General features: G+C 41.9%; 2 protein-coding genes across 13 annotated transcripts in view; one reads left to right on the forward strand and one right to left on the reverse strand.

The window, feature by feature from the left end:
* SFI1 (SFI1 centrin binding protein) overlaps positions 1–6,937 on the forward strand; it is a 34,995-nt gene extending 28,058 nt beyond the window's left edge. For all 9 annotated transcript variants that reach the window (XM_072024172.1, XM_072024175.1, XM_072024171.1 and 6 more), the window contains one exon: positions 4,739–6,937. The gene's annotated coding sequence lies outside the window, so the exon portion shown is untranslated. The remainder of the gene's footprint in view (positions 1–4,738) is intronic.
* On the reverse strand, positions 172–27,514 carry PISD (phosphatidylserine decarboxylase). Of its 4 annotated transcripts, none has more exons than XM_027469709.3 (8): positions 27,374–27,514; positions 24,980–25,074; positions 19,529–19,704; positions 6,086–6,322; positions 5,801–5,939; positions 4,753–4,899; positions 3,224–3,384; positions 172–2,910 (listed from the first exon to the last, which is right to left on the reverse strand). In XM_027469709.3, the coding sequence occupies exons 1-8, from the start codon at positions 27,421–27,423 to the stop codon at positions 2,686–2,688; spliced, it is 1,230 nt and encodes a 409-aa protein (XP_027325510.2). In that variant the 5' UTR covers positions 27,424–27,514; the 3' UTR covers positions 172–2,685. The 4 variants fall into 4 exon arrangements, with proteins under 4 accessions (XP_027325510.2, XP_027325511.2, XP_027325512.2 ...); XM_027469710.3 differs by lacking the exons at positions 19,529–19,704; positions 24,980–25,074; positions 27,374–27,514 and adding exons at positions 8,327–8,492; positions 10,570–10,779; positions 15,065–15,216; XM_027469711.3 differs by lacking the exons at positions 24,980–25,074; positions 27,374–27,514 and adding an exon at positions 8,327–8,492 and having other exon boundaries at positions 19,529–19,648.
* Positions 27,515–27,596: the final 82 nt, after the last annotated feature.

The following is a 27,596-nucleotide window of genomic DNA, read 5'->3' on the forward strand; positions in this document are numbered from 1 at the left end:
TTAGTCCACGTATGGTATTTTTATTTTATAAATTAATTTAAATACTCTTGCTTGTTTTATTTTGACCATAGCTGGTTAAAAAAAAAAAACAAACAAACAAATCAGGAGCTAAACATACCTCATGCTGCACTCACAATACCTAGTTTAGGTTACCCTGACATTTCAGAAAGATAAGCAACACAGATAAGACTCTTTATTTCAAAATGTTTGCAATTAAATGAGTTAATGTCATTTAGTCATACACTTTGACATACAAAAATACCGTGCTACTGATACAGTTGAAGAATTCAATGGATTCTCCATGCAGGAGAAATTCACAGCATTATCAGTACCCTCTATGAACTTTGCTTCCAGCTCCAGAGCAATTGCTGATCACTGCACAAGTAATGTTTGTTAATCAGCTAGCTCTGCACAGTATTAAGACCTTCACAAAACCAGCTACTTGCATTGCTGAATCCTCTCCCACTTCTTAGACTTAGGTTACCAGATGTTTGTTTTAATACATCCTCCATTACTGAATAACAGTAACCTTCAGATCCTGCAGATGATGCTGAGTAGCAAGAAATTAAAGCTTAAAGTTGCTTTGGCTACATCTGGATGCCATAGGCCCCAGTGGAGAAGGGAGAAGAGATTATCTCTTCTCTCATCCACTGGAACTAAGTTGTTGTCTGCTATAAATATGTCTTTGAAGTTGAGGCTAGTCACAGTTGAATCCTCTGTGGCTGATGTTTGCCTTAGTATTTCTTACTCTCAGTGGTTTAAAAGTGCACATTTCTAGAAACCTATATGTGGTAATATACTGCTGCAGGAGTAAACTTGCTACTGCCAAGAATTTTAACAAGATAGGTGGCGAACAGCCACTTCAAGCTTTCAAACTCCTCCCCATGTTAAGTGAGGAAACATTGACTCTCAGAGCCAAATGAATTTTCTCCTGCTTGTCACCTGAGCAGCCACCATCATCTTAGAGTCATGGCTGGACTACGTTGCTACATACAGTTCATCATCCTTTCATTCCTGATGACAAGCTAAGCATACAGGACTTGGCAAACTGGACATTTGTACAATAAAATTATATTCTATTTTCTGCAGTGCATACAAAGAAGGTAAGTTTTTCTTAAAGAAGTCACAGCTGATCAAAGCCTACTATCTCCTTGAAGTAGCAGAAAAAACACCCAAGGCTCAAGCAAGAAAGTAGTATGAGAAATCTTTCAGAGATCAAAAAGGCAAGTTTTATAAGCATGTCCACTCCCACAAGCGCTGGACAGCAATGTCAACTCAAAATGTTTGAGCGGCTGGACTTGAAACAGTTTATTTTCTAAAAATAATTGATACATTGCTTTAAAACAGAGTTCTTCTTCTTTACTTTGGCACCAGGGTCAGGGCTTTTGGTGCCGTGCTCAAGAGATCCAAGGTGTTTTGTTAACTCTTCTTGATGTTAAGTTACCGTGAGGCTCTGAAGTTCTGCTGTAGGATGAAGCTCCAGCATAAAGCTCTCAGGCCCCTGCACAGTCCTAGCAAAATTAGTCTGAGGACAGAAGTCAGAGTAGGAGTGGCTTTTTATATTTTAGATAAGACAAAATAGGTGCCAGTGCATTATAGGATGGCCAAGTTGGCACCAGGGAGGCAACCTGGGATTGCTTCCAAGAGCTGCTCTTTGTAATGTACTGTCAGTATGTATGGTATTGCACTCCATGCGTTAAAATTGGTCCTGAAGTATCTGAAACTGCCCTATAAATAGAGGAACTATTCTTCAATAATTTAATGACAAAGCAACACTGAAGATACATAGCATCACATGAGAAACATCCTCTGTGTCTTCCAACCCTTAATTCAAGAGGTGAACTCTTTCTTAAATAAAAACAAGATTGTTAAGGCCTGGAATAGCAAAATAAAAGCATGGTCATTAGCTGTCAGCTAATATTAAAAAAAATCCACTATCACCAGTTTCATTGTATGGAATGTAGACACAGTGGTTCCAGGTTTAAAATGCAGTGCAAAGTCCATTTTTCAAGGGATGTTGTTAAGTAAAAGAATTAAAGTTGTTTAATGTTAGGAAATAAATTGGATGTATAACTTACTTTTCTGATGCAGTCTGTGCATTTTGCTTAGTTTGGACTGTGAAGCCATAATAGTCCATTTAACTGGACTAGTTAATGGCTCTCCATGTGTTTTATACAAGGACTTCAGAGAAGTGTTTTAGAATAAAGATGAGAATATATTTGTTACTCAAGGTCTGAAAAAGAAATACAGCAGATCTAAGGTACGAGGTCTGACTCAACTTCTTAATGTCCCTTTAATAAACCTAATCTCTACTTCTACCCTTCCCCATTGCACCTGCATGGTCTAGGAAGGCTAGAAAGGGAGTTTTAAGTTCTGTGAACATAGATATCCTGTGGCACATTGAGGGGGAGAACATCAGACTACAGGCACAGGGTAGGACAGAAACCTCCATAGTCAAGATCTTTAAAGGCAGCAGTACCTGATACATACATGTTCATTCAATTCTCTTTCTGCATTCAGCAGCAATAGGTAAATATAGGCCAAATACTCTCAAAGTTGAACATAGCAATGACATCTTCCATTTTTCTCACCCAGGTCCTGCTGAGTGATATACACTTGTTAAGTGAAACTCTGTGATGTGATAAAAGTCCCTTTGCATATAAAACCTTCTTGCTGCGAGAGTTTCTATAGAGAGCCAAGGGCTTCTCCAAAGCGGATTTTCTGTCCAGCTTTGAGGTGGAATTTGAAGTCCTTAGGTGCCTCAAAGATGAGTACAATAGTAGAACCTAGATTAAATTCCCCTAAATGTTCTCCTTTCCTCATGGGTATTCCCTCCTTGTTGTTGTTGGATACGAAGCTGAAGTCATTGTAGGAACCTTTTGAATAAAAGGGACTGTTGGTATGCAGGTCCTGTACAGACAAGGAAGAAACTGTTAGTTGAGGATTTCAGTACTCTGTATTCATTAGCACAACTGCAGACTCTGGTTATCCAGGCATTTTCAGTGCAGGACCTTACAATTCAAAAAGTGCAATAGTAATATTTAAAAAAAGTTGATACTGCACATGATTCCCTGAGAATCAATCTTAAAACATATCATCAGCATGGAACATCAACGGCTGTGAAACACCTTAATTTCAGGCTCACAAGATTACTATTTTTCCATTCTGCTTCACGAACCTCAAACATCAAAACCAGAAAGCTGTCTACTATTGTTTTACTCACCTGGTCAAAGTAGATGCGGATAGAGCCCACGTTTGTTGCCCCTACAGCTGTTAAAGAGAAGAATCCATGTTTCCAGTCACCTGTAAGGACAACCCGTTCATTGTGGCAGAACAGTTCCTTGATCCAGCGAGCAACTCCAGGATTCACAGACATCAGAGAGCCTGCAACAGCAAGAAAACATTCAAACTCAATTGTCTGTCTTGTAGCAGTATTGTAATGTTATCTGAATGGTATTTTCAGTATAACTGTAGATGATCCAGTAAGCAATTCTGTCACGTATTTGTGGGAAGAGAGAAATTCAGGCATAGCAATTACAAAACAAGGCTATAGTGAAAATAAAAAGGTTGCAGAAAGATCAACATTGCTCAGGAATGGCTCATATGATTTTATATTTCTCCTAGCAAAGTCACTAGGAAACCAAAGACCATTCTTATCCTTTGCTGCAGGGCTCGAATACAATCTGGAGCACTACTGACAATTTTCCCTATTAGAGAAAAAAGGATTTAAATTTTCATAACCAGAAACTGTTCTTTTCAGGCTGACCTGTTACCTCTGCTCCCTGGCTTTCACTTATTCCCTTCTACAGCTTTCACTTTGACTGTTTCCAAACAGTGGAGGCCTGCCTTTAAAATAAGGAGCAAAAGCTGCACTTAAGAGTCCCTTTCAAAATATCTGCCATTGTTGAGGCTTATTCCCGCATCAGGCATACCTACTTCTCTGTTACCAAAAGGAGGTGAAGGGACTTAGTATCTCATGTTATTCCTCTACCAAAGATCCAGCCAACTTCATCTCAGTTTCATCTATTCACAGATGATGACTACTGCTAATTGTCATCTGATAAAGAGAGATTAGGGTCAGGACCTTAAGAACTAGTCCGCAGTCTCAGCCGTAAGAGACAGAATTGAAAGAAGCCTTCAAGTAACCACTTAAGATACATCTAACATGTCACATTAAAGGTTACAGGCTACTAAAAGGAAGCCAAATGCCTTCTTACAGCTTAGGAATGTGTTTTCACTGGTAACTAGCCAGTGCCTGAGAGCAGGCCCTTTCAGTTCTCTTTGGTAACTGCACAAAAGTAGTTACTAAAACTGCAGAAGAAAGCCTTTTAGCTACCTAGAACTGACCAGGAAATACTATTAACATCAATCAGTTGAAAAATAAAAGTTATTACAGGAAGATTTTCAAAGCTCAGGAATAGAGTCATATTTAAGGCTACTGTTTACTCTAACTTGCAGAACTATATTTCAGATGCAAACTGAACTTTTTTTTTCGTTTTTCTGGGAACAAGTCAGGTCAGCCTCCATCGACAATTATTTGAAGGAATTAGGACAGCCTGAATAGAATATTACTTCTTTCACCATTCCCATGTGATTTGTTCTGTTAAACTATATTACCTATTCATAAACACATATGACAAATCACTATGCTCCCATTATCCATCAGGTACAAGTGTTCTGCTAGCAGGTCTCATTCAGCAGTGGCCTACAGCATTACTTCCATCCATTTATTTTCTAGGAACAGAAACCAACCTGGAAAATGACGTCGGTGTGACACCTTCCAGTCAGTGGGCGAGTGGAAGCAGTGGTAGTCCCCTGGTGCAAGGTAGATTACACAATGATAGAGCTCATTCCCCTCCTTTGTGACTAGCTGTTGCTGAAAGGAGTTACCAGGTGAGGCTGCAAAGAAACCATGGAAAAAATGGGGTTAAAGATACTCTATGGCCATTATTTACCATAGCTGAGCACTCTACATTAGAAACTGTGCTAAAAACAGAGGACTAAATGCAGTCTACATACTTCAGTAAGACTAGAAAAAGATACCCTTAAACCCAGGAATCCATTATTTCAAAGTATTCTTTTCTCTTTAAAACAAAGGAAGCCTGTACTCTTTCGATCATTTTAGATATTCATTTGGTTTGGAGTTTACTTTTCCCTAAATAGAGCAGCAGAAACTGAAATCCACTTAACACCAAATTTTTCTTAAAGCTACCCTTTTGAGAACAGAATTTGTGAAAAGGTCATAGGTTTATTTAATAAAGTAGTTGCATTTGTGCTCATGTTGAAAATAACTGTTTGCAGAACCTGGTCTTTCTATTCCCCCCTCCAGTTTAGCAAAACATGTTTCTCTCATCAAAGCTCAAAGCCTTGAGCCTTGCTCAAGACGCAGCAGAAGTGGTAACAACACAAGTCAATGGAGTATAGTGCTCGTGCACAAAACATGTTACAGAACAGCTTGTACGGTCTTTGCTAACCAGGTGCTCAGGCACATTTCAGTCTGTCAGCAGGAAAGCTGTAGCATTGTTACAGCAGCAGACCTTGGAATCAGTTGTAATTGTTAATATAACCACATAAAAAGTAACTAAGCAGTCTAACTGGATGAATCAGAACAAAACAGACAGTATAATGCTACCCATGCACAACCAGAACTGTAACAGTGACATGTTTATCCCCAAATAGAACAAAAATGAGAACTGCTTTTGTTCCAGGAAATGTGAGGGGGGGGAGAAAGTATTTTGTCTTGATCTCTGAGAACACTGTAATGGACCAAGCAGAACAGGTGCAACTGATCAAAACTTACCCTCCCTAAAATGCAAGTCCTCTGTGCTGATGCGAGGTCCCAAGAAAGATTCCAGTGAATAAGTAACCCCTTTTACTTGCTCCACTTCACAGTTCTTTACTTGTCCAAAATTAAGGATCTTTCCATCAGAGGGGCTGATCTACAGAAAAGAAGAAAAGAAAAGAAATGCATTAGGAATTCATGCATTCCTCATCCTTCCATCCATCAGAGCAGGCAGACATTTTTCTCTGGTGGAAACACGGCAGCTGGTAGCGTAGTGTTAAGCCTTCATTTCCCTTCACTCACCACACTGTGCAAACAGCAGACTGGCCGTGCTTGTGGTTTCAGCTTCCTGCGAAAGAATTCACTGAGGTTTCTATAGTGATGCAGATCTTCAACAGCTGCCTCCTTCATGTTTACTCCGAATGTCCAAATGTACAGGCTGTAAACAGGCTTCCGAAGCCATGTAGGCAGCTCCACCTGGTTCAGGCGACCCCATGCTCGTGAGAGCAGTCGAGTTGGTACCGATTTGTACAGAGCAACCTGAAGAAAGAATTAACAGGATGTCCTTCAGTTCTTCCCATTGATGGTTTTCTCTCATTTCTTCACATAAAACAAAACGGATCAAGCTGTTCTGCTAAACACTCCCTTAGCACACGTGAAGTAGCTTTTAAGTCAGCAAAAAATCAACATCGCACTTACATCCTCACTCCCTGCACTGTGATGAGAGCAAATAAGGGATAGGATGAAATTTACTATAACCTTATGTTGAAGCCAGAAACTTTATTCCCTAGCAGGCAGAAGCTTGTGATTCAAATTACTGGAAACTGCCCAATGTGAGGCTTACAGAAAAATACATGTGCTAGTAGAATACTTATCAGAAGAGCATAACATTACCAATATTCCTCTATGAACCACCAAATGAAAACTGAGAGAAAAATAATTTCTCGGTATTTGATAACACAATTCTCAGATATATCTACTAATGAAGGTATTTTCTACATCCCAGTATCTCTAATGATACTTGTATAATTGAAGAAAAATACCCAACCCATGTGTATGCACCTAACCTGATATAAACTTCTGCCGGCCTTACTCATTCTTTTGCAACAATGGGAGTTGCTAATTGCAAGAATAAAGTTTATTCCAGCAAAAATATGTTTACCTTTGGACTTAAAGCATACGTTTTAGTAACGAGAATAAACAAATGAAACAATGTTGGTAAGAGTTATATATAATACTGATGTAATTGGACAGAGGACAGCTTTTTCCTGTTGGTAATTCCAGCAGGTAGCATTTCTGAGGTCTGTGGTACTTAGCATCAGCCCAAAAGCTTGCATGATCATGTGGGAGGTAGCAGTGGAACTGAACCTTTGGAGATCAGTTTTGAATAAGTAGTAATCTGCTGAATCTAGTACAATCTTTCAAACAGTGCAACTCAGCTACATTTAACTTCCAAGTTCTTTATATATGTTTCTCTTTTCTCCTTAGCAAGGCTCATCATTTATTCTCAGTGTTAATCATATCCTTCATTGTTAGGTCTTGCAGAATATAGCCATAAACACAAACAAGTGCATGCTGCCTGAAAGCTTGTCCATCCTATCAAACACAGTGAATTAAGATTTTACTCAGAAATCACCATCCTGCATTAAAATACAGTGATATTTCAGGAAGAAATGATCAACCTAATCTTAATTCAGATAAAAACTTCTAAATCAACAGTGCCTTTGGTTATATAATCTGAAGTACTGAAGAAAAAATGTTTTGCCATTTTATTTGACGTGCCTCATACAGTGTTAATTTCTAAAATCAGTTTTGCAGTTTTCCACAAACACAGAGAATATACAGGTACAACTGTAATGTCACAAAAAACGTCAATATTTCCTAGTAGTCCTCCTCTTGAAAAGCATCTGGTTTTCAAGTTGGCAGGATCAAACAGAACAGGTATTTAAAGGAAATAATCTTGAGAACTGTGATTCTGTTACAGTTTTCAATCAAAATGTTAATGTGGTTGTTGCATTCTGCAATCACATGATAGTTAAAGAGAATATCCACTCACACAATTTCTTACACACTACACAATAGTGTCAGAGCGGAGATTTATATTAATCTATCATTTGGACAGGCTGGACTGAATGCTCAAAGAACTTGAGGAACAAACCCTCTCTTTACAAAAGAGGCAAGAGACCCTTTCAGTGTGGCCAGGAAAGGGAACTGGACAAGCAGTTTGGTCTGTCTTATCTTAGCCCTGACAGTTTGAGGTGACTGAATAAACTAAAATATTTCTGTAATTTTTTCAGGGTAAACCTTGGCCATTAGAGGACAAAAATTCTCCACTACCAAAAAATTACTTATCTGTGAAGCAATTAGACACAACAATTATAAACAGTAAAAACTAAAGGGAAACGTGAATTGCACCTCTCTGCTTTCATGCTAGTGATCATCAGCCTGTTCTATATTAAATATCTTTCCACCCAGCTGCTGCCAGCGCCTTTCAGTATCATACAGCTAACATACATGAAGCAGAAGAGATCTGCTCACACTTACCCTGCTCACAGGCCTCCATCCCACTCTGGTCAAGGGCTTAAGAGCACCGAAAGGCAGAAGGTAATAGAGAATAGTCAGAGGCCAAGAACGGAGTTTCAGAGCAGGCCTAGACATACAGCTTAGCTGGCCCAACCTTCGCCTCAGGGCCAGCTGGGGAAATTGCAACCTGAAAGATTACATACACAACGTAAGAGGGTCAGCCATCTCAGCCTCAGAACTGCCAGCTTCTGATAGCTGGGGATGATTCAATCCTGCTCATCCTTAAGTGAAGATCAATTCTGCAAGTCCTTACTCCTTTATTTTGGCAAGTTCTTCCCCTTCCCAAAATAGAAAACCGGTTTACCTCAAAAACAAACCCAACCAACAATATCCTTCATCCAACTAACAACACAACACGATAGTTTACAATGCAAATAACAGAGAGCAAAGGTTTTTCTTCCAAAATGTCACATTACATCCGCAGAAAATGTTGCTTCTGACTGTTCTGGATCTTAGATAGTCGAAGCGGACAGCAAACAGTGCCCTGAAAGCCAGGACTCTTGTGATGCTGGGACATTAAATCCCAGAACTTTATGGATAAGCAACATTAAGGAATGAGCAGATACTCTGATTAAAGAAGTCCTTGAAATCTAAGCAATTGACTTCCCTTGGAGGGTTCGTTGTGTTGAAGACATCTTGACTAGATTGTATCTTAGGTTGTATTTTGTAACACAAAAAATATTGGAGTCAAATTTACATGGACCTGTTGGCCATTAACTGACTTCAAGAAACAAGCACTTACTTGGGAAACAACAGGAGTGGCACTCCTGTGTTAATTAATACAATGCTTAAGTAACTGATTCCAAAAGACATCTTTCCAGGTCTTAAGTCTTTTACTGGGTACCCTTGGCGCTGAACACAGAACATGTGCAACAAAGCTGATATTGCTAGTGCTGCAAGATTATCTCGTCTCTGTAGCCCAATCATGCCTTTGCCTCATTACAAAAAAATCATCAGTGCAGTTGTTTATGTGGATGTCCTGACTGAAAGCAAACTCATTTTGTACAAATGGCTGTAGGCAGTATTTGAACTTGTAACTCTCCAAGGGGAAAAAAAAAATTGTTCCTCTTATTAGCAGAGGTAATCATGTGTCTCAGTTCAGATCCTTGTAGGAGATCTGCATGAGAGGCTCTCCAGGACCCCAATGCCTACCTGAGGGCTGAATATTCAAGTCTTCTGACAAACTAAAAGGGAAATTTTCTTGCCAATACGTTCTTTTCAAAACTTGGATCAGAATTAAAAAAAACACACAGCCAGGTACAACTGTCACAACTTTGGGATACAAGATGGTGCTTTTGGCTCAGGGATTCTCCCTGTAGCAAACACAACTTTTTTCTCCCCCAAAAATTAATATGTAAAAAACAAAGAATTACCTACGCATCGCAATGCAAGAAGGAAAAAAAAAAACAAAAAAACAACCAACAACGAACACCTAAGGAGATGAAGTGCTGTCTCAGCAGAGATAAAGCCGGCTTTCTCAGCAGGAGGTGGGGCTGACTCAACATGGGAATAGGAAGGGGCACTTCATGTTCTTCCTCCCGTCCTCGCCACCCGTGAGCCTGCGGTCTGCTCGAGGGCTGGCAGGGCCAGACCCGTGTTGGCAGTACCACGCCGAGGTGCCGCTCCCCCTGCCGCTGCTCTCCCCCCCTTCACTGCAGTCGCTCCTGGACCAATCCCGGCAGAGCTGCATCCTGGCAGCTCGCTCCAGAGCCCTCAGGCTTCACACTGCCTTGGCCTGGTTTCAGAGCAGTCCCTTCGCTATTTTTTCTGTTCTCCTAGTGATGGAGAACAGGGGAAAGGAAAAGAAAAAACCTCTCCTTGTTCCCCTTGTCATATAACAGCATGCCCTTCTCTGCCAATTCAATGCATAAGGAGCTTTATAGTAATTAGGCCAAACAAAAGCTTTGCAGATGGCTGTCGCTCCTTCTGCCCAGAAACCTTCCCGTCCTCCCTCCCCTCGTTTCTCCGTTCAGTCACCATTCTCACAAAGCAGAAAACACCAAACAGTACCTGAAACGAGTTCTCCTATTTGGTGTACCACCGGCAGAGCCAGCCGGGCCTGGACTGTCCAGTTGTGAGTGCTGGTCCCCGGCACAGCTGCTGCTGCCGCCGTTCCCTGAACGCAGCCTCCGGACATGAATTTTAACTTTGTGGAGGTTGTAGCACGAGGGCGGAGGGTTAGATAAAGCTTTATAGCATCTCACCATTTCCCTGTATGCAGATCTGGTCCCTGCAGGGTGTTTGACTGACACATCGCCAAGGTGATGGTTGGTTGCAAGGCTCAGTCTTTTTTCCTCTACCTCTCCTTTCTTTGCTTGCTCCGGCACAGGAGGGAGGACACGACGTCACAGTTTCTAATTCCCCCGCTGGTCTCCCTCTGTTTCCCACTTGAATCTCTGCTACGAGGCTTGCAGCTATTGCAAACAAACAGGCATTGTGTCATATTTCAACATCCCGCTACAAAGACGACTCTGCACAAGACAAAAACAAGCTCTCCGTATAAGCAGTCCTTGTTTCTCCCTAGTCCTGGTCGCCATCGAAACTCAGTTCTCCAAAGAACTCCCTGCAGTCTCAGGCTGCTGAGCACCGATGCACCAGTCAGACGAGCAGCCAGCCGGCCTCACACAGCTAACCCCAGAGCCAGTCTGAATCTGAGGCTGGGAGGAGGAGTGGGGCGGAGAAGAGGAGGAGATAATTCCCAGCTTCAATTCTGCAGTGCAGCAGCTGCAGCTTAGGCAGTTCCAGACTACTGGGCACCAAAAATCCTTTCCTGCTCTTAATGTCCAGCTTGGGAAGCAAACAGAGAGGAAAGGAACATCTTCCCATTTCACGAACTCGTGCCAGACACCAACATCCATCTCCTGGAACCTCTTCCCATCTCAAAAGACTCACTTAGGGAACAGGTAAAGGACATTCTTCTACTAATAGATAGATACTTAGTGAATGAAATAAGCCAGCTCTAGGGCCAGCTTGTGAATGAGTTATAAAAGAAATGTTAACATGTTTTTAATGTGCCTGTCGTACCATCACAGTTCTTACATCCGGTAGAACTAAAATGCAAAACATGTGGAAAGGAAGTTATTTTGTTGCTGTTGTTGTTTGTTTTGTTTGATAAAGACAAAGGGCTACAGTATTTCTACCTCAGCAATCTGAACAAGCAGAAAAAATTCCCTCTTTGACCCTGCAGGCTGCATCTCAAACCTATCTGCACCTCCTCTTGTCTGGATTTGGACTGGTAAAGCAGATTGAAACAGGACCCATGGTTTAGAAAGGGGAAGTGAGCTAGCTATGTCTCACCTCAAGATTAAACCAAATACTCAGAATAGTTTAGAGGCTAACTTTGTAGTGGCTATCAATTTCTCTCTCTTTTTTTTTTTCTTCCTGTTAAAGACTGGGTTAAAAAAAGAAACATATATATGTTGTTATATCCTTCTTTCCAAAGTTCTCTAAACACAGTGAAAGCTGTATGCCTTAGAGAGTAGATCAAAAAGAACACTGGTGCTCTGATGTAAGGGAAAGGGATATATTTTATTAGGGATAAGGCAGGAGAAAAGGGAGGGACAGCACGAAAATCTAGAAATAACTAGCTGAAGGCTTCCCACCCAGGCCTTGAAAGCAAAATATTCCAACACGAATCATGTATTATGATTGGCCTTCAACTCTAAATATTACAGATATTCCCAAGAAACACCTCTGGAATGCCTGTATGAAAGTATTTGTTTTCAAAAAGAAAACAGTTACATCATATCCTAAATCACAGGAAGTTCCAAAGCCTGTGTTTATTCTGTTGTTCAAGCTGAATTTTAACAACTGCATTTATAAACAACAACAACAACAACAACAAAAACAGTTAATTGGAAGATGGCAAATTTAAGATCAGTTGAATGTACTCAAAACATACTCCTTCCTCTCCAAGCCCTGCATCAGCTTTTTTGTTTTCATTTTGAAAATACTATTCAATCTTTCTCTGGCTGGCACCAGAAAAACATCTACACGCAAAAAAAAAAAAAAAAAAAAAAAAAAAAAAGCAGCCATACGTACAGTAAAATGATGCGAGCAGTTACCCAAAATCCCATCAAAATTCAAAGAAAGGCAACAAGGAGCACAGGGGATTATTCCTCTTAATTTGCCAGGAATGTTGGGAATAGCCACCAATAAAAAATATTGATAGAAAAAGAGGAAAAATCAACAATGCTTTTTCAAAAGGCACTTCATCAGATCTGACTAAAATCATTTTCATGCGGAGCATGAATCTTCACAAAACTGTGAAGCGAGATATTTTGTTTGGCACTGGTGAGGCCAGGCAGGAACAGGCAGACAGCCCCTTGTCTGAGCAGCTCATACGTCCTGGCTGTGCCCTGCTCCCCCTTCCACCTCCCCCGTAACTGCCTCTTTTAGCTGTGCATGGCTTTGCAGAAGGCCAACAGCACAAAAACCACCTTACCTACATTGTATAGCTTTCTCTCAAGGATTAGGGAGGTAAATCCATGAGCTCTTTCAGTAGAAGTTCAGTTTCATCCTCCCAAATACTTTCAAGGAATTATATTCTAGATTGAGCAAGCCTGATTCTGTGAAAGCGTGGAACAAGTTAAACATCTCATCTGCTCCCTAAAAATGAACGGACATTGAAATGTTCTCCTGCCCAGTGCAATGGGGGCTACCACCCTTCAGTTCAAATCAAAAAAAGAACAGTGTGGTTCAAAAGAGATTCCTCTCCAGGATGGGGCAAATATTGGCATTATAAGGTTTTTCATCCACTTATTCAAAAAACTCAGTTCAGATGAGTATGACAACCTATGTTTCTCTTACGTTCTGTTCTACTGACCTCATTACATGCACCAAGATGCAAATCTGAGAGTCCTGCTTAAGTGCTGACTTACATGGCAAGTTGCCATTCTTACTGCGGCTGCCTCAGCAGCGATTTACAATTCCTCCAGTGTGAGGAGGCTGAAATGAAAAATGCACCCTGAGTTTACCTGCTTTCCACGGGGAAAGGAACAAGAACTGGTAGAGGAGCTCACACAGTAGCTTCAAAACGGCTGGACTTCATGGGATCCAGGCAATGCCACAAAACCTGTGTTACTAGCTTGGAAAAGAATCTTAGGATTGCTGGTTTCTAGGAGCTTGGACACCTGTGCCAAGCTCTCTCACCTGCCTGAACTCATCCAGAATGCATCTTAAGTAAATAAAAGAAGCGGTGACCATGAGGTACAAATCCCTGGAGAATTATTATCTAATAGTGAACTGCTAATCTGTCAGCTATGCAACACCATTGTGCTCTGTCAGCTCAAATAAGCATCAAATCAAGTGACCCTGTTTAATTACTTGTCTTCTCATTACTGCCTCAAGCCTTACCCTCAAGTTTTTATAAACAGCAAGCAAAGGCAGTTGCAAGGAACACTAACATGCAACTGTACTTCAAACCTGCGGTCTCAGTTTTGAATCCTAAGCATGAATCATTAGGCTTGGAATGCACCCTTCGGAGGGCTCGAGCCCTCTGGTCACACTTTCTACATTTGGTAGCAGAACTGCCGTTTAAAAAAATGCACTGTGGACATCCCAGCAAGTTCACTGCAAAGCCACTCCCAGCGCTGCATTCTGCCTAACTGCCAGCAAAAACAAGGTCTTGCTGTCAAGGGAGAGGTACGCAGTGACACAGCAGGGTTTGTTAACGGTTCCACTCCTTCCCCAGCTCTCTGTTTAGTTTCAGACACAGCTCCCAGCCGCTCCTCTGGACTCAGCCCAGCGAGAGGAGCTCAAGGTGCTGCACACCCAGCCGGGAGCTGCTGAACTCTGTGCGTGTGACACAGCCGCTTGCTTTCCTGCTGCCGGGGGAGCCCAGGAGCAGGCTTCGAGCTCGCTGCAGCCACGTGATTTTTGAGTAGTGCGCTCACTTCTTCCAGTTTGCCTGGAGATGAGTTGGCCAAGGGTGCTGCGCTCCGTGGAGGTGCTGGGTAACGGGATGCACCCTGCTCTGCTTTGCCCATCTTTGGCTTCTCAAATTCTCTGCTTTAAAAAATGTCTTTCCAATGGCTTTTCGATATCTCTTAATTTATTAAGAAAAAACTTTTGATTGTTCCTACTTTTTTTTTTTTTACACTGCAGTTTTAGTTACATCCTATAAATGGAAGGGGAAAAGAGCGGTATATTAAGCTATAAGGCAGGCTTGGTTTTTGTTGGTGTTATTCTGAACTTAAAGCCGTGCAAAAAAAAAAAAAAAAAAAAATCTGTTAAATAGCCTCAAAGCGCTCTTCTCTGAAACAGGAAAAAAGCGGTATTTACTTTCGCAGCGCGATGAAAAACCACAGCAGCACAAGGCCTGCCGCAGCCGGGCCCCCTGCCGCCCCTTTCCGCGGGGACATCTCGCACCCCGCGTCCCGAAGCCCCCCGGAGCCGCCCCCAGCCCCGGCCCCACCTGCCGCCGAGCCTCTGCTCTCAGAGCCGGCTCCAGCCGGGCGCCTTTGTCCCTCCTCGCCTCCGGGCTTACTCACGAAGGGCTCCAGACTGGGCAACGCCGCCCCCCAAACTTCCGTACCGCCGAGCGGCTGCCCCGCGCCCCCCGCAGCCCTGCCCGGCAGCAGCACCTCGGGGCCGAGCCGCCTGCCCTCCTCCCGGCCCCTCCGCCCTCCCGAGGCAGCTCCGGACACGCGAACAAAGCCGGCCCCGGGCTGGCGGCTCTCCCGGCCGGCTCCCACCTACCTCCCGGCTCGGCTCGGCTCAGCACGGCTCGGCTGGGCTGGGCGCTCCCCGCCTTAAGGAAGCGGCACGGCCCCGCCTCGCCCCCAGGCAGCGGCGCGCCGAAGCGGCCGCCTTCCCGCAGCCCCGGGAGGAGGAGGAGGAGGAGCCAGGGCACGAGAAACGAAGAGGAAGAGAAAGCCGAGGGGCCCTGAACGCGGCCACGACGTCGTCTGGCCGCCCCGGGACAAGGCACCGTGCCAGGGAGCAAGGCACGGCTCCCGGCCCCGCAACACTTGGGGTTGCCCCTGAAGGCGACACGCAGTTTCAAGGAGGTGCACTGCTCCCAGAGCGTGCCCGAAACACTCAGAACTTGTCCCGTAATCCCAGCAGGATGCTCAGGAAGCTGTGTGAGACCGGGCAGGCACGGATTCAAAAATCCATCCCACCGGTCGGATAGAAAAACATAATTTTACTCAGCCAAGTTTTCCGGAGAGCAGAGGAAAAAAAAACACACACCATCACACCCTCCTCCTGATGTTGAAATATCGCCCCCCTTTCACATTTCTGCCCATCTTCATCATGGCCATCTGGCAGCTCTACAACAAATACTTGGTGATCACATGTTTTCTCAAATACAATTTAAAACATCAGAACACGGGAAGAATGAAGAATAAGAAAACAACTCACCACCCATTGCCTTTCACTCTTCCAAAACAGAACAAGTTGGATACAAAAGAGAAAAAGGCTTTTTCCATTATTAGTTCTTTGCTGATCTGGATACACACCTTTCAACTTCGCACTGAATGTCTCCTCTGGGCCAAGAAAAGCGCTTTCTGTATTGTACTGCCAAAATATCCTATATCCCATTACACAACTACCAGGAGTTTCTAACATCAATAGGAAAAACTGGGTTCTTCTTACCTTTGAGAATCAAGATCTTAAATCTATACTCAAGCACTTCCTCACTGTATCAAGCCACTTTTAATGTGTGTGTTATCTGTCATCTGACTTACCGGATGCCACTGAGGGAACCAAACTGTAAAAGGTTCACGGTATTTTTGCTTACGCTGTCATTCCAACAAGAGAGACCCTTACACAAACCCAGTATTTTACGTCACTTTATCAGACCAGAACAAACTATGAAAGCAAGGGACAGCTACAGGAAATTCATCTTTCCAGAAAGAAACTGGTCACTCTGTTCATCCTACCTCACTCTTTGGCCAAGGTTTCCCTGAATAATTCAGCCACCCTATAGCAACACTGCCCCCTGCCTAAGGGAAAATATGCAAGAGGCCTTAGTTAGCATATGTATGGCATGCTATGCGTGGAGATCCCAGACAGGAAATGTTCTGTGAGAGCAAGGATTTGAAGCAATAAGCTTCCATCTGATAAATGGATACCTGTCTCCCTCCAAGCCCTCTGCTTTACCTCATCTAATTAAATGAAAGCTGATCCTCACTGGTAGTCACAGTAAGAGACACACTAAGGCGTTAATCAGCTCAAGCTATTAGCAACATAATGTCTCTAAGAAAATTATAGGAAGAAAAGGTCTGTGCTAAAGAAACAACCGTTCTATTTCTCCCTGTGGAAAAACAGAAGAGATGCTTGGTTTAAAACAAATTTATTTTTTGTACTCTTTTATTAAGTTAGAAGAAACAAAACCATATAGGAATATACTCTTTAATTCAATCAGAAACTATACACACTTCCATATATTGGTATCTGCTGTGTATGTCTGCAACAGGGAGACATTCCCTGCCTGTGTAACAATGATGATTACCTATTTCACATCTGTCTTTTGCTCAGAAGCAAGGAAATCTGCCTTACACGCAACGTGTCAGGTGGAAGGTGGTATATTCTCCCATCAACACAAGGTTGGTACGGGGGAGCTGAATGTTCACAGCAGCAAGATCACTTGCAGCAATTTCTTGTTCTGTACCACTTTCAAAGCCCTGTCAATCACACTTGGTGTCTTTTTACCTATGCAAAGTCTCATGCCTCTGCTCTAAAAACAAGACACCGCCTCTCTTCTCCCCACTCTTAAGTGTGCTTCTGCGGATGCAATAATGGAAAAAAAAAAGAATAATGGAAAGTGATAGCTCAGCAAAAAAAACCCTCCACTTTCCAACAAAGAAGAACAATGTAGCTCTTATTTTTCTTGAATTCTTCATTGTTTAGAATACTTCTTTCAATGTGTGAACAGTTTCTTTTTCCTCTTAACTGCCAAGCTTCCTTTCCCTCCCACAGAAGCAGTCATCAAAACCTAAGCATATCAGGAATGACCAGGAAAATTTGTTAGTGTTTCCCACTAGTATCTGCTGCACTTGGAGCCATTATTGATTTGAAATGCTTTGTGTGATTTCTTTGGAGCCTCTTCATCAAAAGCAATACTCGCAGCTTCACCAAATAACCACCAGTAATAACAAACCGGCACAGCAGCATAACGAGAGAAAGCAAATTTAATAAAGGACTTTTTTTTTTTTTAAATCATTCATTCTTTTAGGTATAAAATTGAATTTGTTTTCAAGTATCACAACTGAATTGACAGTGCCTTTTAAAATAAGTACTCCATGGCCACTTAGCAATTTCTTCTTTAATCAAAACATAAAACCTGTTTAAGACACTTCAGCAGGACAAGAATATACAGAAGACAGATTTACAGAGATTCCTCAGGAACTATGAGCCTAAGCTGTTAGCATCTGGCCTGTCTGGATCATATCTGATTTGGGTCACTAGTGAAAATGAATTCAAGAATTCCAGCCTTGTCCCCTAAAGGCACGTGGCCAAAAGCACTCAGAAACTTGCAGTGTGCTTAGGAATGCAAAGAAAGGGGATGCTAAAGGTCATACTGAAGCATCTCCTACACAATCCTACAGTCCTAGAATTTTTAACTCTTTGCCTTCAGAAATGGTACTGGCACATTCACCTCACCGTTTGGAATATCAGATGTACTTTAAACTCTGCCTAACATAGTGTTGTACAATATCTCCTTAATAGTTTGATGGAGATATAGCAGTTACATCAAGTTATGAAATATTTCTTTCTTCAATGCTGCAGTGGCTATTTGACCTATGAATCTGATATAAACACTGAAATTACACAAAAAAAATCAAAACTTCTTGGAATCCATAAAAAGGCAAAAATTCCTCAGGATCAGCAAGTGTCATTATAGATCTAGGTGTTACCTAAGGGAAAAAAAATGTCTTGCTACATAGTCACAAAGGAAACAGTTAAATTTTTAATTAAGTATTAATTTGGTCTCAGCTTTCTTGTAAAGTAAATATGGCATGAAGGCACATAGGAAGTAAGCTAAGTGCCAAAAGTAGCACAGATTGAGCAGTCAGTGAGAAGATTAAAAACCCCACAAATACAGCACACGCTGTACCCTTAGCTAAAACTACTAGGACATACTCAGCACTAAATGTTTTTTGAATCCTATTATATGTAGTTTCAGTCTTGTCAATTTTGATTTCTGCGTTTCATTCTGTAAATTATAAAACGTGCTTAATTCGCTACCTTGCAATTCAAGGTGGGAAATGTAAGACAATGCACTGCACTAAACAGAGCCAACAGCTCCTGCAGAGTTGCTGCAGGTGGGCAGTAGGTTGAAGACCAGTCTGCTGCACGCCTTGGCAGTGAGAAAGGCCAACAGCATATAGCAGCAGAAGCCACGGGAAGGTCATTCCCTTTTACTTTGTGCATGTTAAACCACATTTGGAATACTGTATCCAGTTTTCTCAGAATTGAGAAAAATGCTGATAAGACTTGAGCATGCCCTGTAAAGGCCACTGGGACGGTCAGAGGGTTGCAGTGCATGGCTTGTGAGGACAGCCTATGGACTTGTTCAGCCTGGAGAAGGCTTAGGAGGGACCTAGCTGCAACCTTTCAGCATCTAAGAAAAGTTGGAGAAGATGGAACCAGCTCTTTACTACGGGAGATGGAGAGACAAGAGCTTATTGATGCAGGGAAGGTTCCAAGTGGATATGAGGAAAGTATTTTTCATTATGAGGATACTTAAGCATTGGAACGGGCTGCCCAGAGAGGCTGGGGAATCTCTGTCCCTGGAAATTTTCAAGACTCAAGTGGACAAAGCCATGAGTAACTTGCTTTGAATTCAGCATCAGCCCTACTTTAAGCAGGGACGTTAGACTACTTGACTTCCATTCTGAATGATTCAGTACTTACCAAGCTCCTTTTTTTCTTTCCAAAATACATTCACCTGATTAACTACCTCCTGTAATTCTGATTTGAGGTGTTTTAAAAAAAAAAAAAAAAGCACTGGCCATACTTAAGGATGGAGGAGATGGCAGCAGTTCCCAATTTATTATTGTATCGACTGTAGCAGAAATGATATATATGTAATAGACAGAAACTTTAATTCCATGAAATGCATCAGCTACAGAGAACAAACTACACATTTCCTTGCTGGAAAGGGAGAAAGAGCTTTGCATCAAACATAAGAAACACTTGTGACAAGTCTCTTACCTCCCACTCGCTCGCAAGCTTCACAGGCAGCTCTATGCCCTTCTTTTCTAGCTGTTCCAACTTGTAATCCTCGTATTTTCTGTACCCTGCATATCCCCCACCTGTAGCCACCAGAACATGGAAGGGGCGCAGGCGGAAGGCTTGTCCTACTGGAGCAGTATGAAACTTCTTCCTGTCTGTAACAAAGAAAAGCAGACTTTAAGGAAAGAGAACAATTACACTGTTTAAAAAGCAAACAAAACTAACACATGCAGCAAGGGACGTCAGCTTACATGATGTAAATGTCATCAGAAATCTATGACACAGAAGGTATTTATAAACAGTCCTACACACTCCAGTTACTGCAGCTTACCAAATTACCAAAGCTCAGCTGATCAGCACGAACTGGTCATCAGTGTTTTTTTAACTTCTTGCCCTCTCTCCCTGCATCTCTCCGACATTCTTCCCAAAAAGTGTCATCAAATGAGCTGCCTGAAAGCGCCAGGAGCTAGGATTCAGTTCTCGTGACTTCACTTCAGGATTTCTATCAAACTTCCCAGCTATGACATTTTCTGTGTTGTTACTATATGGAAAACTCAGTGACCGGGGAACAACACAGCACTGTAGAGCCTCTTGCTTCTCAGTCATTAGAGCTTTCATTATAGATAGCCACACGATTTGGGAATTCCCCATCTGGAAGAGGGAAGGAAATGACCACCTGCTTTAGCGTAGGTTTGGTAAACAGGATAATAGGCACATTCTGCTATAATACATGGAAAAAGTGACATCTAGTATTACATCTATTCCGAGGTTATTACCGAGAACTACAAAGCTCCTCTTGCATAATCCAAGCCTTACGCCGTTGTGTGAGACATGAAGGCTGGACAGTCACTAAGCAACAGCCATCACAGGAGGGGGAAAGCATTTCCCTTCCCAAATCCTCACAGTTCTCCAGGCATAATAGGCTAAGCAAATTCTCCTGTCCGTGTTAGTCTGAAGGTTCCCAGCAATGAGCACAAGTCACTGCCAGACAGTGAAAAAGCTGCCCAAAGGAATTCATTCTCAGACACTGCTTGGTGTCATTTCCACAACAATCCTTAACATGGATGAGCAGGAAGCAAAAACAATGGCCTATATCTCGTTCCATCAAAGTCAGGCTTAGGGCTTGACTCTGAAAGAACAAATTAACAACTAAAAAAAAAAATAATCAGTAACACCAGCTCTATTTCTAGGCATGCATAGACACAAAGCACAGATCAGGTGCATTCATCTGTTTTTCATCTATGATGCTACAAGAACATGCCCAATTCTTAATCACATTTCGTTATACCAAAATATTTTTGCTCACTTCTTTCCTACATACATGATTTAAAACATTGTTTGAATTATAGGTCTGAAAATACATCATCATATGAAAACAGTTTTATTCTTATTCAGAAAAAAACAAATTTGAAAAACAAAACAAAGCAGTAACTACAGTTAATTAGATTCTAGAAAACATTCTGTCCTGAAGAAAATGCTCAATAAAAGGACATGGATTGGGTAGAGCACCTAAGCAAAAGTCTTTCTTCATAGACATTTAAGTTTGCAAAGACTACAACCTTTCAACTTTGGTCTGCCTAGACAGCTGCATCACCATTTCAACAGAAATATCTGTACAAAGACCAATTATGCTCTTTAGCTCTAAAGCCTTTAATTGCCTTCCCACCACATCTTGGGTTCTAAGTAGGCAAAGCTGCTCAGCAATTTCACCACAGCTAGCAAACAGAAAAACCCCTTGGCGGGAGCAGCTTTTTCTGGTTTGTATCCAGAGGCTGTTTCCACTTCAGGAGCCTCTGCTGATAGACCTATGTGAACATTTCTCTTCCTCTGCTAGAGCCCTTTTGGTGTTTCACAAGCCGCAGCAAACAATCTACTTTGCTGATGAAAGATTTGAAGAGCTGTTTGTTCCCATCTCCAGCATTAACAAAAAGTGCTTCCGTGATCACTATCCAAATCAGCATTGGCAAAGACATTCAGCATGTCATTGTTAAACTTATTATTCTTACTATTCTCCCCACCCCAACAAAATAAAATCCCCTGCCTTTCACGTATAAATGAAATTCACACACGTTTACAAATTCCAAGACAAAAAGATTTATTTGCCGACTCTGGCAACAATACCATACTCAGGCAGTTGCCGTTTAGAAGTTTCAGCTGAACATCATGTTCTCTAACAGTACTAGCATCTCAGCAGCTATCTGACAAGCAGCAAGAGAATGCAAGGAAAGCTCAGGTCTTGGCAAATCAGCCAACAGAAACCAGTTCAGGACAGGAGGAAAAAGTTTAGGACTTAACATACCATTAACTTACCTTTCTATGCTTCAAACCATCCCTAAGTCTGAACTCCTTTCAGATAAGGCTAACCTGTTTTAGATTTCTTTTCACCATCAAGTATATTCAGCAAACTAGAATAAAAGTATAAGGTTCCTTCTATGGAATGAATAAAGACTTATTTCATCAGAAACATTAAAAAACACAGGATGATAAAGCAAACCGCATAGTCAGAGGCATGTTCTAGTCTACACTACCAGATTCAATGATATAAATGCTGTTTTGTTACAACTAAGAATTCCTTCTAGGAAAAGACTGAACTCCTTCAATGAGGCCATTATAAGGGGTAGAAATAAAGAAGAGTTATCTTTTCCTAATGACATCATCTGCAAGGCACCTAGTTTTAAATCCAAATCAGAATCTGGAAATATGTACGAATTAGAAAATGGTTGGCTAGAAAGTTAATTTTGATTTTTTTTTTTTAAAGAAATTAATTTTAAAAGACCCTTTCTTTCCTGTGAGCAACGATTTTGCATTATGTATTTCAGCTTTTTTTTTTTTCCTGCAAGATCTAACTTTGATTTCTAGACCACAGAAAAGCTGCCATTTCCTTTAAGCTGTGTAAGCACATTTTTCAATAATGAAGTATCCATAAATGACAAAACAGACAAAGGGTTTGGACAGGCATGTTAACTCAAAGAAATGGCTATAGGAAACAAGATCAATGCCTGAGCTAGCAAAGAAACAAAACCTGAAGGTAATATGCAGTTGTTACATTACCATGACAACACATAGGCTACAGTTTACAAACAAATTGTTCATAAAAAAAAATATCAGTATTTGCTCTTCACAGCCTTGTCCAGCTAGAGTAATTCCAAGCATAAGCACCTAATTTTAATCAGGCTTTAAACATTTAATGTAATCCTACTTCAATTTCCTGATGTATTAAAATTACAAGTACAGATAGAAATGTTAAAGGATATTTAGACTTTTTCTTTCTTCCATGCTCATTAAACTGCTGGAGCCTGATTTCCATAGACATCTCAAGGTGCATTACACCACAAAGAGGGTAACACAGCTGAACAGCTTTCAGCAAATTCCCACCTTGTACATGCTGTTGCTTTCTTATTAACCATTACAGATTAAGTTTGATGCCTCCCTTCCGAGTCAGTCACTTCATGGACTAACATTATTTCTCTGCATTTCATGTTGATAACGGATGCCATTTTAGCTGTCAAGCTCATTTCATGACTATGCTGTTGCAAAGATCCCTCAGCCAGCACCCATGCAGATGCCTTCACATCCCCTTCTGACACCGCCCTGCAAGAGACAGAGACGGTGCCCGGCTTGGCACTTGGCTGTGCAATCCTGCTAGAAAAACTCTAAAACAACAGAGCTCATGGAAATGTTGCAGGACACCGTAAGCAATTAAATTGATGTTAAAAAGTTTCTAAATGAGGGTGATTGATACAACATAGGTACGTAAAGTACAGAAAATACTGGCTCAGTTCAACTATTAAAGCTTTTTTTTTTTTTTAATATATGTAAAAACACTGTACTAATATTAATCTCTCCACTAAACTGTATTGTGTCTCTTAAAAACACATTTTTCAGCTGTGGACTCCTCACAAAACTAAGTAATCTGCAGAACGTAATTAAGAAAAATAAACCTGTGGTCAATTGGTTTTAATTTGCTATGATCATCTTCACTAGGAAAATTTTAAACATTCAGGAAAGTTTTAAACCTGCAGGTAATGAGGTTCCATCATATACGCTCTTCCTCAAGACCTCCTTTCTCTAGCACATTATCAGCATTGCTTTAAGCACTCAGATCACGGGCTGATTATGTTTGGGTTACAAAATATTCTACTTCCCTCCAGGTGTTGAAACTAGTGACTATAGGAAAGCATGAAGTCACTTATTTCCCATACAGCTGACCTGATGAAGCCAAGAAATTGACACTAATGTTACATGATTAAGCTCTAGTTTATTGTATGTTAAGAGCTGTACAAAAACGCCTAAAAGGGAAAAGTTGTTTCATTAGTGAGCCAGTATGAAAATAATACAAGATGAATTTTATGAAATTCAAATTTTATTTACACATAAGGAGGCACATAACACAGGATGCAGAGCTGCCTGACTATTGCAATGCTTGCACGTGTTAAAACGTGTTAAATAGCAAACTCCGCAAAAAACATTACCAAGGAAGACAACAGAAACAGATCCCAATATAAATATATACATTTCCCTTAGGGGAAAAAAAAGAGGGGGGGAACCTGCCATTTGCTTTAACATCTTTGCTTCTCTTCTGCTAGCCCTGTTAAGACAGGTTTCTTCAGAAGTGATTGTTGCAATGAAAAGGATGAGTGCTGAAGTATCAAAGATGCTTAAAAAAAGCAAATACACTAAAAAAGGGGATACACTAAAAGAGACCGTTAGGGCAGCTGGTGTCACAATGACAAAGCAATTTCTTGATAAAAAAACACACACAGGAATTACGCAGTATAAGAATGATCAAAGATAATGGGGGGGGCGGGGAGGTGCATATGCCACAAATGGAAAATACACAACTCCATGGCTATTAAGCTCCAACATTAGTATTACTAATTTGGGGGCTGACATTCCTCAGAATTCCAGTTTTAGCCAAGTACTGCTCTGGATAATGACATCTAAACCGCTGCCTAAATTTGCTTCTCTGCAAGGTTCTTCATATCTATAAAATCACTGTGGAACAGATGGCACTTCTTTAGAAGGGAGAAGCTTTTAACCATAGCTAAGGAATATTTGTCAAAAATATTCCTCTTTGTTAAAGCAAGTGATTTCTGTATTTTTTTTTTTTAATTATATTGTTACAACATTTGCTACCCAAGTATTCCAAAATAGTTGAGAAATAATGAATAATACTTCATAAAGGAATCTTATGGAATAGATAAACATCCTTCCTTTACTGTCTGTAAAACAAACTACCAAAAGGTATAAAGCACCATTTGCAAGCATGTGTCTATGGAAATTTGGTAAATCAAGTAATTCTCTGACTCTGGACTTGCATTCCATCTGTTTTAACCTCAAGAATTTCATACTCACTATTATGTGAGCAGAATTTGCCTAATTCTGAGTAACCCCATTTTTAACACTGGGTTAGATGAAGGATGCACTTACCACTGAAAAACGTCCTGGAAGGGGGCTGCTTCCACAGGACTCGAGTTCTAATGCACAGGTTCTCATGTATGAGGAAGTTACAGCTAGTCAGCAAACTGAAAAATAACACACAAGGAACAGTTGGTCAAGTACAGATGTTTTACAACACAATCATAAACAGAGTATTCAGAAGCTGAACAAAGAGGGAAAAGCTCTCAAGTATAAAGTTGCTACCAAAGCCTATTCCCTCCTTCAGGAGTACATCCTCACCTCCATGAGAAATCCAACCGCTTCTGCGGATACCTCATTGTTTAGTGCTGCATCTACTTGATGCTTTGTATTCCTGTATTTCCATTTTTCTACCAGAACACTGACATGTTTTTTTTAACTTAACTCTATCATCATAGTGATGGCTCTTTGAATACTGTGTTTGCTGATCTTAGCAATAGCGCTTTTTGGGCAACTGGTTATGATGTCATTTACCATATCTTGAGCTGCTTGGAGTTCTAATATATTTGTTAGTGACTACAACCTGGGTTTTTAAAAGAGCAAGCTAATATTGTCTAATGTCATCTTTTGTTTTATGTACTGTCCTAGCCTACACAATCAACGATCTATTTGTTATTAAAAAAAAAAAAAAAGACTAAAATTGGTGAGAGCTACTCCTCTCTAGATCTGCTTCCAGTCTAATAAAAACCAATTTTATCCAACAGCATGCAAACAACTACTTTAAGCTCAATAAGTGACTTGTTTTTTGCTGGAGAAAACAAGAATGTTTAAAACATTTCTCTATTTGCAGGGAAGGTATACAGCACAAGCATCAACATCGCCTTCTGCAACAATAAGGCTGACAAGTATTTAACGCCATCCAAAGGTAATGCTTATAATGGACAAAGGTGAGTTCAGTCACGCTGATCAAACCACACTCCCTTTGTAGAAGTAGTGGTGAAATTTTGGAATAATCCCAAATGCTAAACGATCTCACTCTACCTCCACTAGTCTGCTACACAGGTGTCATTTAGGAACTTCCAAATGAACAGCAACTATTTTAAGAGACAATCATAAATCGGGTTCATGCATCTCCTTCCTCACCACAATGGTGAAAAGGGGGAGAACACAGAAGAGTCATGGATTCCGAGAAGTAATTTAGATTATTAGACCAACTGGTATAGCTGGAAAAGTGACTGCCAGGCACTCATTCTGGAGATGCAAATGTGACAATTGGGATGTCTCCATTTGGCACTCAGACCTTTCATCTGCTCTTGATCAGATACATGCTGAGTACAAAATTACTTCATTAGCTTCAAAGCTACAGCATCATTAAGATGATTCAGTTTCAGGAAGTGATTATGATTCTCCCAGATTTTTAAGAATGAATTTCAGATGGCTACTGAGTCACACACTGACTTTCTCTCTTTAGTTATGAAAATAGTTATAAATAGTATATTCGTTGTCCAGAAGTCACATAAGGATAGCAGAGGGTACCTGCTAGCAATATTTTAGTGTACTCCTCAAGGATAACTAGCTATATTTTTTAGTTTTCCCCATAACGCAATGTTAGTAGTATTTCACCCTATGCTGCAGCTTCTTAAAACCATTACTTTAACCCAAATACAACAGCACAGTCCCTCCCGAAATACAGATTCCTGTAACCAGGTGCCAAACATGCCACACAGCTGCATCATCTCTCAGGATATTATTTCCTTACAAACCCAGAGGCGTCCCATGCTGCTGCAGAACCTGTATGTTTTACACAGCAGCATGATGCAACTTGAACGTGAATAACCAAGTCGCCTGACCCATGCTACGCTAATTTGCTGTAATACAGGGCCTGCTCTCCAGCATATTCCAACACCTGGGAGAGGAGCAGCAGCTGCCTGACAGCGAGCTAGGAGCCTGCGGGCTGCAAACAATGGAGTCACAAAACTACACAAAGCTAATCCAGGTGGCACCGGACTTAAATTCACCAGAAAGCTTGCAGAGCACTAAAAAACAGGGGGTAAAAATATGAAAACCAGCCCCAGCCTGCAACACCGGCGTGTCCCGAGACGTGCTGACAGCTCGCGGCCGGGCACCGCGGGCTCAGGGCAGGGGCAGCCGCCGAGCCCCGCTCTCTCCCCGGGGCCGGTTTCGGTGCCCGGCAGGAGGCCAGGGCACAGAGGCAGAGGAACGGAGGCTGTCGGGGGGAAGGCCGGCCAAGGAGCCTGCAAGCAGAGAGCTCAGAAACCGGGAGGCACGGGCGCGCAGCTCCGCTCTGCTCCTGCCAAGCCTGCCTCTGCCTCTGCCTCCTCGGCAGCCCGGAGCCCCCTCGCAACTACAGCGAACGGGCAGCCCCGTCCCGTTCCCGCCCCCAGCGTCCCGGCTGTCAGCAGCTGCTTCAGCTTCATCCCCGGCCCCTCTGTGCCGTGCCCGTACCTGCTCCGCTGCAGCGCGGCCGCGCCGCGCCGTGCCAAGGCCGCCGCCATCTTCTTGCGCCGCCACCGCGTCCTCTGCAGCGTCCCGGGCGGGAGGGAGGGAGGCAGGGAGGGAGGCGGGAGGGGCGGGGCGGGGCTGAGGCGGGAGCGGGCCCTGCCCTCAGGGGATGGCGAGGGCGGGTACAAGGTTGGTCGCTGAGGGGAAGGGGGCTTAGGGACAAGGC

Source organism: Anas platyrhynchos, chromosome 16, assembly GCF_047663525.1.
Source record: "Anas platyrhynchos isolate ZD024472 breed Pekin duck chromosome 16, IASCAAS_PekinDuck_T2T, whole genome shotgun sequence".
Lineage (NCBI taxonomy): Eukaryota > Metazoa > Chordata > Aves > Anseriformes > Anatidae > Anas > Anas platyrhynchos.